Source organism: Paramisgurnus dabryanus, chromosome 18 (assembly GCF_030506205.2).
Source record: "Paramisgurnus dabryanus chromosome 18, PD_genome_1.1, whole genome shotgun sequence".
NCBI classification, from domain to species: Eukaryota; Metazoa; Chordata; class Actinopteri; order Cypriniformes; family Cobitidae; genus Paramisgurnus; species Paramisgurnus dabryanus.
In genome coordinates this window covers 21,267,134-21,279,581 of record NC_133354.1, presented here as the reverse complement: position 1 = coordinate 21,279,581, position 12,448 = coordinate 21,267,134, and the positions used below count along the sequence as shown (strand labels likewise).

At 37.9% G+C, this 12,448-nt stretch overlaps 1 protein-coding gene across 2 annotated transcripts; it reads left to right on the top strand.

Moving 5' to 3' along the window:
* Nucleotides 1-4,489: 4,489 nt before the first annotated feature.
* Nucleotides 4,490-9,553, top strand: spry4 (sprouty homolog 4 (Drosophila)). 2 transcript variants are annotated; one of them, XM_065287269.2, is made up of 2 exons: nt 4,490-4,667; nt 6,158-9,553. In XM_065287269.2, the coding sequence occupies exon 2, from the start codon at nt 6,209-6,211 to the stop codon at nt 7,145-7,147; it is 939 nt and encodes a 312-aa protein (XP_065143341.1). In that variant the 5' UTR covers nt 4,490-4,667; nt 6,158-6,208; the 3' UTR covers nt 7,148-9,553. The 2 variants fall into 2 exon arrangements, with proteins under 2 accessions (XP_065143341.1, XP_065143340.1); XM_065287268.2 differs by having other exon boundaries at nt 4,490-4,671.
* The last annotated feature ends 2,895 nt before the right edge of the window (nt 9,554-12,448 follow it).

Genomic DNA, 12,448 nt, shown 5'->3' with positions numbered 1-12,448 from the left:
TAGGAGTCCAGTCAGCCACATCAACATTCATAATACACTAAAAATTAATCTTTTACAAAAATACTTGACAAATTGATATTGATTCCATGCAGACACACCTCTTTTTTTACTAACTCTCTTTTTCTCTCAACAGGTATTGTTTTGGAATAGTGAAAACTTGTAACTTGGTATAAGCACTTCTTGTATTATTGCCTCCCTATGACATATCGCTTTATTGTTTCCTAATATAAGCATCTGCTAATGCCTAAATGTAAATGTAAAAAGGTAAAATGTTCAAAAAAGCTGTCACTGAGGCGGTACCCTTTAAGAAGGTCCTAATATGTACCATTTAGGTACAGATATGTATACATTTGGTACCAATATGTACTTTTGATATACTAATATGAACTCTTTAGGTACAAATGTGTAGGGGAGAGTGGGTCACAACCTAACGCTTTTTGGTTTTGGCTCATTCATTCAAAAAAATTTGAGTTTGATTAATTATATTTTTACACAAGCAACACATTTTCGATATAAATGAATATTTGAAGTTTGTTTCTATTGCTTACCATTCTTGGACAATTACACCAAACGTGACAGAAGTGCAAACATTACAACTTACCCCATAGGTGGGGTTAATTGTAACAGGCAGAGGGTTAGTTGTAACACTTGCTAAAAATAAAGTTTGCAGGCAAATATTTCAATACTATTTTGTCTGTATACTTGAAGTGGATATTGTTTATATATCTGTCTATAATAGACAGGTATCCACACTTTATTTATTCATCCAGTCCTTTTCTAACAATAGTTCAATGATAAATGGATACAAATGTCTAAATATGTGAGAAAAATCAGCACAATTATGACAAAACATTTTTTAATATGTGATCCACTCTCTAAAAACCATACTACAGTTTCAAAATCAAATTCTGAGATAATGAGCATCAAATTCTGATTTTAGACATTCATTTCATTATGATTTCAATCTTTGACGTTACCTTATTCAATCAATCTTTAAGATATGAACAAAAATAAATTTGACACACGGTTTTTGATAAGACAGGCACATTTATTTTGTTGGCAGCCAGCAATCATTCGTGTGTAGCCTATTTAAAACAACAAAAAACGCTAACGTTAGCGGTTTTCATATCATAAGTGCTGAGGGGTTAACAGCGTTACAATTAACCCCGCTGGGTCAAAATATTTTCAAGCCCACCAAAAAAGTTGCTAAGAGCTGCAGACATATTTCAAAACGATGCTATGTTTTAGTCAACAAGACACTGATTAATATGACACAGCATTGGATTTGGTATCTTACAAACCCAACTTAGAAATAAAAAAAAACATAAGATGAAAAAATTTACTTGCACGCCACCAAAACATTCGTTCATCAATAACTCTCTGGAAAAACATTATAAATCAAAACGCTCAACCTTGTGCAACAATGTAAACAGTCTGTGTTACAACTAACCCCCCGTTTGTTTTTTGCCCCGCGCACCCCTACTTTTATCAGACATTTACCACAAAGTCCTGCTTTGGGAATGTGTCTGACTTTTCTTAACACATATCTTCACAAACACTTGTCTAAATAAACACAATATACTAGCTTTGCGTCTGATATGTGAAAATGCAGGTTATGGTGTCTAACATTCATGGTGAGAAATGGAAACATTGTGGTGGGAGTCTTTGTTTTTTGGATAGCAGGGTGCCAGACTGGCTTCTTATGGGAGGGGGAAGTCAGCTATGTAAGGGGAATGGCGCGTGGAATGCCCAGAATGCCTTCGGTCTGAATGGCAGGTCCACGCCCCCAGCAACAGGTCACGCTTCATCGCTAGTTTGTCCCACGGGTGAGAGTTCAGGGCCGCTCCTGTCAGTTCTCTGAAGAGGGGTCAGGGGTCACCATCTCACCGAGAGCTCGGCTTTCCCCTTCATATCAGGAGGGGAGCTTCCCCTTCTTCCCACACAGACCCAGATCTCCAAAGGCTTGCATTCTCTGCATACATACCTCACACAAGCTTCTTCCTGTGGGCTTGGCTTGAAGCTGAGAGACCCCCCAACCAGACATAGGCTGCTGCTTTTTAAATCAGATTACAGATCCTGTCTGGCCTAAAAGCAACAGCGCATATTCAAGTATAGGACAAAACAAAACAGTGCAATGCTTCGCAAAAATGCTCATTGCTGAAAAAGTGAATAAACTAGCAGTTAAGAATCTGATGGTTTAGTAAAGTAAAACTAGACAAACTAAAACCCACAAGATATACGATTTCAATAAAAACAGATAAATACAAAAGGCATTTAAAATCAGATCCCAAAGATAGATACACAATCTCTTTATTTGCCATAAACACTAAAATACCTCAGATTGAGCAGTAATCATATCACTCGTCAAAATAATAGCAAATTATATATAAAAAGTTCCCTATATTCACCCATTTTGGACGATGCTTTTATAAAACAACATCTATTGTATACTATTGTATTAAGTATTTTAAACTGTAGCATACTATATGCTATGAATTATAAGAAAATAATGCACACTTCAAGGTGCAATGCTACACCGCGGGTGTGTATTATTTTAAAATAATTAAAATGACCGGAGAAAATTATTCCTCTTATACCACGGTTACCACAAACATTGCTCTGGTGCCTATTTTTAAGACATTTGACAAGTTAGGTGTGCGGTTATCAGAAATTAATGCATACCCACGGAACATTTCTCAGCCAATCAGAATACAGCATTCAACAGACCCGTGGTATAATATATATATTATAGTAATTATTATGTAAGGAATGTATAATTATGTATGGTGGTAATGCACCGTGGGTGTGCATTATTTTCAAATAACTCATGGTTACCACAATTGCTCTGGTGGTTATTTTTAGACATTGGACAGGTCAGGTGCGCAGTTATCGAAAATAATGCATACAGTGAAACATTTTTTTCAACCTATCAGAATAAAGCATTCAACACAACAGCCCCATGGTATAAATTATAGTATTGTATAATTAGTAAATATATAGTTTTTCATATACCGAAGTAAGATTTACAAACTCTATTGTATCTTGGAAATGTTACTACTTTACTATAGTAAATACTACAGTGCACTATAACATTTTTTTCATGTGGGAAACCTTAAACTTTCTGTTGCTAGCACAATGCTTTATCAATAAGAGTTTAATAACAATAAATATTTCATGAAATAGTTAAATATTTATTAAAATGCATCATGCATAACAAATGACTTGCAATCTAAAAAGAAAAGTTAAACGACATGCAGAATAGACAATAATAATAAATAAACAAATTATTTTTCCATTTCCATAGTAAACAACCTATTGTGTATTGAACATGTTAAATCGACCCATTTGATAATCCTGTTCTAAGGTCATTTGCACCAAACTGAAAAAACATTAGTACGTTCAAAGAGTGGATGGACTATTTTTAGCCTGGCCTCTTTCCTAATCTAATCTGATCAATATCAAAGTGCAGTCTTTCTCTTTGTTATTGGCACATTTCGGCCCTTTATTTTCCAACAAACAATAATAATAGACTACGTGAATTAGCGTTTCCCTCTAAATTTAGTAGGTACATCAAATAATAGGATTGTATTTTTCACATGAAAGCGGATGTTGTCATGGAAATGTGTGCTAATGTAGTGACTCGGCCATTAACATTTGACAGCATTAGTCAAGCCACAAGCTGGGAATGATCCGTGAGGGGGAAGGGTAGACAGAGGGATGTTATAAAGGAAATTCACACACATTTCCTGCTTGCGGGATCGTTACAAATCGACAACATCCTGTTCTTTTGTTGATCCTGCATGACCTCATGCTGCTGCGTCATAAACGCGTTTTTACTACTTCAGCGCGCGAGCCTTTTACCACAGTGCGCTTGAATGTAAACTCACATTTTATAGCAAGACCGATTTCCCGACTTGTTTCCTTATTTCCCAAAATGAGAATAAAGAGCAAGCTTTACAAATGAATCATTGCCTAAACGAAATCCAGTCTAAATGTTATCTCAACACACTGCATTTTTCACATCAAACCATCGAATCAAACAATAACATTAAAAGATCCACATCCTCAAGATCACGTTTTAATTCCTAAACATCAACCTTACGATCAAATCGCCCTGTTAATGTAGCTGTATTAAATCCGTTTATAGACGACATTTAGTTAGTACCGTAATGGCTTACATATAGCAGGTCAGGACCTTAAGGAGACACGAATAAAACGATGTATGGAAAACATGAATTAAAGCAGTAGTGGCCGCCTTTTTCATGTAATCCGCTTTGACATTGCCCTTGTGACGAAAAGCCCCCATTCTTCCATTCATGAAATCTTGAGAGCGCGCATGCGCGCTGATGTCCGGAGCGCTCCCATTCATAAAAGTGTAACCCCCGCATTTGCGCCCTGAGTCGTAATGCCCTCCCATTCACAAAAAAAACTCTGTCAAAGCATCTGCGCAGTACGTTTCTTACCCTCCCATTCATAAAAAGCCATTTCCCTCATGCAGTTGCAACATCGTATGGAGAAGACAGTGTCCCTACTGCAGTGCACATCGCACAGAGAGTCGTCCGGATTTTTCCTCCGTGGTTTTATTTGGATTTATCTTTATAGCATTCGATATTGGAATATACAGCAGAACCGTGTTCATCCAAGAGGGAAATGATCTGTTTTTTAAAGCAAGTGAGTTTGTCTTTTATTTAAAAATACGGCTGTGTATGTGCAATTATCCTATAGATTTGTAATGCAACACTAATGTCGACGACAGTGCTTATAATATGGGTGGCTTGTTTTATTGCTCTTTTAAAGTCGAGACGGAGTCGTTTCCGTTTTGCTGGCTTATCGGAAAGCGTCGATATAGATCGTTCTTTTGCAACCTACATGTCCCTGTATTTGCGCTTTGTGTAAATATTTAACTAAGGAAAGTGACTACAGTGGGATCGTGCGCGATTTAAGAATGAAATCTATACATGAATGAACAGGTGATATTTCGAGATAACTGGAGAGATGTGGTTTCAGTCGAGCGGTGAAACGAGACCAAGTCGTGTTGCGTATCATTTGTGAGATTTGTCTGCGCGAGGAGCGAGTTTGTTCTGTCGAATATCATCGCGTGACGCTCCACTGCAGCTCGCGCATTCGCTCGTCATTCGGTCAGGTGGTCTTGACATATCATCTTCAGCATAGAAATATCGCTTTCGTGGGTTTTATGCTAAATGGTGACGAGTTCGACGGACGACGTTGCTTTATCAAGACTAGATTTTGGTTCAAAACGCAGAGATTTTAAGTACTCCATTTACTTCAAATGGAACGAATGAAGTAGCCAAAGCAGTTTGAAGTGAATTCGTTTTAATGTAAATCGTAATATATGAGATACGCCATCGTTAACCAGTCGGACTTGTTGTAACCTACATGCCTCCGAGTCTGCAGACAATTGCTTACAAGAGAAGCGCAAACGCGTCCACAGTCAACTGCGCTTTCAAATAACGAATCAAATTACGCAAAAATCCCGCAACAGGTTAATTATATTTACATTACATGCTATTTTTTACTGCGTTTTGCACAAAGACAGATACAGTTTGGTTGTTAAACCTCTTTCAGGACTAGAAAATGTCTTACTGGAATAAATGTTTTAAACGCGTAGCCTATGGGATGAATTCAATCTTATTTACAACGTACGATAATCGTCATATTCTCTGTTTTTAATTTACAATCTATATTATTGAAATCGATATTTAGATTAATTAAAGTCCATACATGCCATTTAGTTAAAAATAGGCAACTCTTTTGTTTATTTTAAATAATAATCGTTGTAGTTAAATTGCATCTAGGTTGCTAAACTGATGTTGTTTATTTATAATAATTATAATAGCAACTGGAGAGAAAGTAGCTAAAATCGCCTTTAAAAATATAATTTAATATTACAAACCCCTGATAATTTTAATCAACAATATTTTCAAAGTCTATATTGCTCCAAAGACCCCACTTTATTTTTAGATGAACTTAAAACAGTGCTTTTACACCATCATTTGTCCGTCTTACAGATCATATAAAATGTAGATCATGTCATTTAGAAAGATAGTTATGCACAATGAACAATGAATACTCTGGTGGTGATGGTTTTCAATACAAATACAAATCTGTTAATCCTAAATTGCTGTTTTCCTTGCAGGAGTGCTAAATGTTGACCTGAGCTCTGGTATATGAGGAACACAACCTACAGATGGAGTCAAGGGTTCCTCACCACATTCCTGGAGTCTCCTCCTCCATCATGGTGCAGCCGTTGCTGGACAGCCGTGTCCCCTATGGACGGCTCCAGCACCCATTAACTATCTATCCCATTGACCAAATGAAATCTTTGCATTTGGAGAACGACTACATCGACACCCCTGCCGTGATCTCGCAACAGCCACCGAGCCACAAGGCGACCACGAGGGGACAGGAAGTCCTGCTGGGAGCCCCACACCATCCTCATCTGTCCCGCTGTGAAGTCCCAGATGCCACTACACACCCCTGGATTTCATTCAGCGGTCGACCCAGCTCCATCAGCAGTAGCAGCAGCACCTCCTCTGACCAACGGCTGCTGGACCACGCAGCCCCCTCCCCTGTTGTGGATCCGTATATCGCCGGCAATGGCCACGGCAGGACCCTAGGTGCTGAGCAACCCAAGGTGGTGAGCTCCAAAGCCCAGAACGTAAAGGCCGTGGCAGCCTTGCCCGTAGAGAAGAAGCACGTGCTGCTGTGTGAGAAGTGCGGCAAATGTCGATGCACAGAGTGCACGTTGCCCCGGGCCCTGCCCTCTTGTTGGGTTTGCAACCAGGAGTGCCTGTGCTCAGCGCAGAATCTAGTGGACTCTGTCACTTGCATGTGTCTAGTCAAGGCCGTTTTCTACCACTGCACTGAGGATGAGGACGACGAAGGCTCTTGCGCCGACAAGCCGTGCTCTTGCTCGCACTCGAACTGTTGCGCCCGCTGGTCGTTCATGGCAGCCATCTCATTGGTGCTGCCCTGCCTCATGTGTTATTTGCCCGCCTCTGGTTGCGCAAAGGTCTCGCAGAAGTGTTACGACGGCCTGAGCCGCCCAGGCTGCCGTTGCAAAAGCACACAGGGCTGCAAGGGGGCAGAGGTCAAGGCCTGTCCTTTGGAAAAGCAGGCATCCTGATGGCATGTCGGAAATGGAGACTACAAAAAAAACTCTGAGCAAAGTTGGAAGGGCCCTCTTTCCCAAAATCACGGTACTAACGGTTCGCGCACAATCCTCACGCCTAAGATATTCCGCTGTAAATCAGTAGCAATGTTTTACTGTACGACGGGCACAAATCTTTACTCGAGTACTGCAAAGAAGAGGCCTGCTCTGGGGTTCTCAAGATGGCCGTAGGATCAAGCGTTTCAGCCCCCAGCCAAAACAACTAACACAGAATGCTGCATTTGAGCAACATGTCTGTAGGAAAGAGACCGATCTCTTTTCTGACGTTTATTTTCTCTTCGGCTCGGAAAAGTCAAAGTAAATATCGCCCATTCAAAGAACACCACACTTTGGCAAACCCTCTCCGGATCTGGCGCTGCAAAAAGGTTGCAGTGAATTCCAAGCTGATAACACATGTCACAATCAAAATAACCAGACTTCATCTCTGTGCACAGTCCATTACAAGCTTGTTATAGAGCTTTGTTTTCTCTCTTGTTTGACAAAGTATAGGAGCTAGTTTGTATCATTGAAGGATGTCTTCGGTCTTCTGCGGGGACACATTGTTGGGTTTTTTAGCTTCAAAATTCCCTTTGACGACATGCCATAACATACGAACTTCCATAATGATTCTTCCAAATGTTAGTGGTTCAATTTGATGTAGAAAATGACCTCAGGGATCATCAGTTCATGGGATATACACACAGCATGTGTATTCAGCTTGGAACTAATCTTTATTTTTTAAAAAGTGAGGGAAATGACCAGTGGCATTTTGTTGAAACAGCAATTCAGACACCAAGCATTCATAAGCTATGAGGAGAATTGGGCCAGTAGTTATGGGCAAGCTAATAAGCGAATTGTATCACCAATATAAACGAGGCAAAAGCACAGTATTATGTACAGTAGCATGTACAAAGTGTTTCACTGTAGTTGCAAAAATTCCTCTAGTTTAATATGCCACCAAACGTAACGCCCTAGTATCCGATTGCTTTCTCCACATATATTTCTGTTATATGTATAGTTTAGAGATTTTGCCAAAGGAGTGCACCGTAGGGTTTTAGTTGATCATTATTATAATTGTTCGTTTTAAAAGTGGGCATGCGTTGTTGTACTCTAGCCAATTTGTGCGTTGGTAAGCTCTTAAAGGTATGGTGCTTGAGAACACGAGGGAAGGCTGCATTTATACAGAACTAACACCTCGCTCATTTAGTCCCAATGTTTGTACTTGTTGCACAAAGCAGAGAAGCAGAAATACACTACTGTTCTTAGTCTTGAATGTATAAGGCTAGGGTTTAAGTCTTTGCAATCGAACCCGTGGATAGGTGCCAGAGTAGCGGGGGGGGCTCGCATAGCTGCATAGTAGGGGAGAGTTGCAAATGTACCATAGATATCTTAGATTTCGACCTATGCAGGTTACACGTTCTTGTAAATAGTCTCGAGAAACTAGCTATCTTCAAATAAATGTCCTGAGGAATTGCATGGTACAATTTAATAACAATTCAGTACAAGAGTATATAAATGAATTATTATATTTTTGGGAGGTCCGGGCTGTGGGTGGGATCAGGATAACGTGGATGTGCCGTAGATGATAGGGAGTCGTAGGTATTACAAGCACTTGATTTAGAAAAGTGTGCCAGGCAATAAAAATACCTCTGTTAGTGCTAGCCACGCCTCATTAGCACGAGAGACAAGGCTAATATTCCCTGATCCTATAGATTTAAGGAACGCTCACTGTTTCTTTTTCACCCAAATGTGGCCAAGCATTTTTTTTTCTGTGTGTGTGTGTGTGGGGGGGGGGGGGGTATTTTCCCCCTTACCTTCTAAAATGGTCCAACATCTCCCATGTTTGATTGATGGGTACAGCTGGTGCGCGTGAACCTGTTTGGTAGGAATGAGGAATCCCTCTCGAGTAACATTCCATTCCATCTTATTCGGTGTTGCTTTTGCCCCATGCACCTTCTCTTATATTGTTCAACAGAATAAGATACCATGTAATACAAACTTCGTGGATGTTTGCATAATAATCCAGCCCGCACAGAACTGAAAGATCTTCCTTCTCACAACTCATTTGCTGAGATGTGTTAAAGCTATCCGTGGTACATTTAGTTTTAAACCACCTTCCAAACCGGGCTTGTACTCTCTGCGTTTCTTTGGCTTCATTGTTAATGTTGATGATAAGAGCAATGTGCTTTTGTTTTGTTTAAAAAAGCAAAAAGAAAAAAAATCTCTCACACATATGAAAATGTCCCTTTATAGATATATTTATTTTGAAGTTCTATTTTATATAGTATTTATTTAGATGCCTACTTTTGTTTGTGAATAAAAGCTTATGTCAAAACGGAATGTACATTGAAATCGGAAAATATATATTGTTAAATATAAAACTTGTGTCATGTCTTCAGTCTCCTTACATTCATACATCCTATTGCACAGCATGCTTTAAAACATCACTATATATAATATATAATTTAGAATTTAACAACAATTCAGTCTTCACTTAGAGTTGTTAAAGGTTTTTACATTTCTTATAATAGTAATACTTTAACCTATGGTTATTTGTGTTAACATTAATTAATGCATTAGCTAACATGAACTAACATGAACAATACCTCTACAGCATGCATCAATCTTAGTTCATGTTATTTTCATGATTTACTATTATTAAAATCAAAAGTTGTAACTGTTAACATTAGTTAATGCAGTGAACAAACATGAACAATTGTATTGGCATTAATTAACATTATAAAGTGCTGGTGAAAAATTCATAGCTAATGCATTTATTAAATGTTAACAAATATTAATCTTATTAAGTGTTAGCCCTTTATTATTATATTGCCCTGGTCTAAACCAGGTCCATTCAACCATCCAGATATTAACACAATCTTTTCACACAATGCTCCCCTAACAGAAAAAAAGTCTTTGAGAATCTGGCTACTATTGTAAAACATAAGATATAATGAAGGGGAGAGCGGGGCACAAATCAATGCTTTTTGGCTTTGGCTTCATTATTATAAAATATTTAAGTTAGATTAATAATTTTTTACACAATCAACACACACATCAACACTTAAAGTTTGTTTGTGGGACTTACTGTTATCGTACAATTACACCGAAAGTGACAGGAGTGCAAATGTTACAACTTTCCCCATAGGTGGGGTTAAATTGTAACAAACGGCTGGAAAATTTTGTTTAAACACAAATAATTAAATTCTGTCTATATAGTAAAATAAGTGGATATTGTTTATACATTTGCCTATAATAGATTAATATCCACACATTCATCCATCCATCCATCCATGATCCATCCTTCTATTATGCAGCAATGCATATAAATAGATTTTTAAATAAGACAAATTATCATTGTTATTTGAGTTGTTTCCCCTGATATTGTATTAACAATTATCATTTTGATTAATAATATTTACATTGTTTTCATTTCATTATCATTGTATACCTAAGGCTTAACTGTAACACTGTGTTACAACTAACCTTGCTTTGTAAGAATGATTTCAATCCCAATACTAGGGGCTGCTGACATGTTTCAAATTGCTGTTATGTTTTAGGCAACAAGACAGTGAATCAAATAATACAAGGTTGGATTGGTGACTTAAAAAAAATGTAAGATAAAGAAATTTACTTCCATGCCTCTAAACACAATTTGTTCAATATCTTAATTAAAACACATAAAAACTTTTCATAAATTCACAGGATATCATCTTCTAACAGTAAGAGAAAAAGACCAAAAGCACAGATTGTTCGGCCCTGTATAAATATGTAAAGTAGCCGCGTTACAATTAATCCTGCGTTAGTTTGTGCTCCACTCACCCCTACAGTCATTATTGATTTAGGATGTACACAACTACAATGTGGAGTGCATTACATTAAAGGTGACTGTTTGGTTAAAATGATACTGTTGGTTGCATCAACAAGGATTAAACTTAAATCAGGATTAAATCAGGACCAAACTTTAAACATGGTTAAAAAAATAATCATAATCCTGTTGATCCATTACTTTAAACTCTGCTTTAATATTTTGAATCAGCCCCTTTATAACAAAGGTTGCCAAAATGTTTAATCCCGGACCCACTTAGTAGGTATTTTTAGTGTAAATATGAGGGAAAAAACTCATTTTTTCTCTTTTAGAATTGAGTAGTTTTTAATTTTTCTTGTCATTTTATAAATGAAATGTAAGTTTAATTGCAGGGTCAAAATAACGTATGGTATATCATATCAAAATTATTGCAGTCAAGCAACTTTGCACAACCCACCTTATACTGTACCACTGTGCAACCCACAAGGTCCTGTGCTATATATTACCGATATATGATATATAATAGTAAAATTAAATTTCCTTTGCCTTCATAAACAGTTTGTTTAATTTTTGAATGATAACATTAACATTGTTGCTGTTTGGTTACACCCATGGATTCATAATGGTGGACAAAATAAATCACAAATGAACATTTTAATAAAGGTTCAGGATTTTAATTATGATTTTTGTTATGTTATTTAATATAATATAGGTTGGTGCAACCTACCCACAGTGTACGTTTTTTCACATATTATGCAATAACATGAAAGACACAAGGCTTAAGACACGTTATCTGAGACAACAGTCAGTTATACAGTTAATAACTCATATGTTTCTGTAACTCCTGATGGACCAAATAGCAGAACAAAGGTCATGGAAACACTGATAAAATGTATAGCTTGAATGAACTGCATGCAATACAAGTGCATTATACAAAATTTCTGAATGACAAACAACTGACCAATGAGAGGACTAAGACATAAATCAGTTCAGTTTACCACTCATGTATGCCTGTATTTTACACAACACTTCTTTCATTAGAAGAAATGCTATCCTGAATAATGATTTCTATGTGTATCTAACATAGCTAAGCTCTCCACCAGGAATGTCATGAATCTTGGATGCAATTTATGATGATATTAGATGGAATCACGTTCTGCAGGTGTGTTCTCACTATAAAACCTTCAGCCCTGCGTCTGGCCTGCAGGGCTGGTGTGTCTGTGCACCTGGTGGACAAGTTACACGCCACCCATTTCCCAATCCGGTCATCTGTATGGTCCTCTGTAGGACCTGAGGCGGTAGCTCACACACACACGCTACACCCATATAAACACAGATGACTCACACGTCCCTGAATCTGTTGACATGTATCTTAGCCAAACACACCTGTGAACCTATGACCAGGTGGCAGGCACACAGAAGCTATATGTATCAAAACATGCGCGTTTTTCTTATCAAACTGTCCTTTG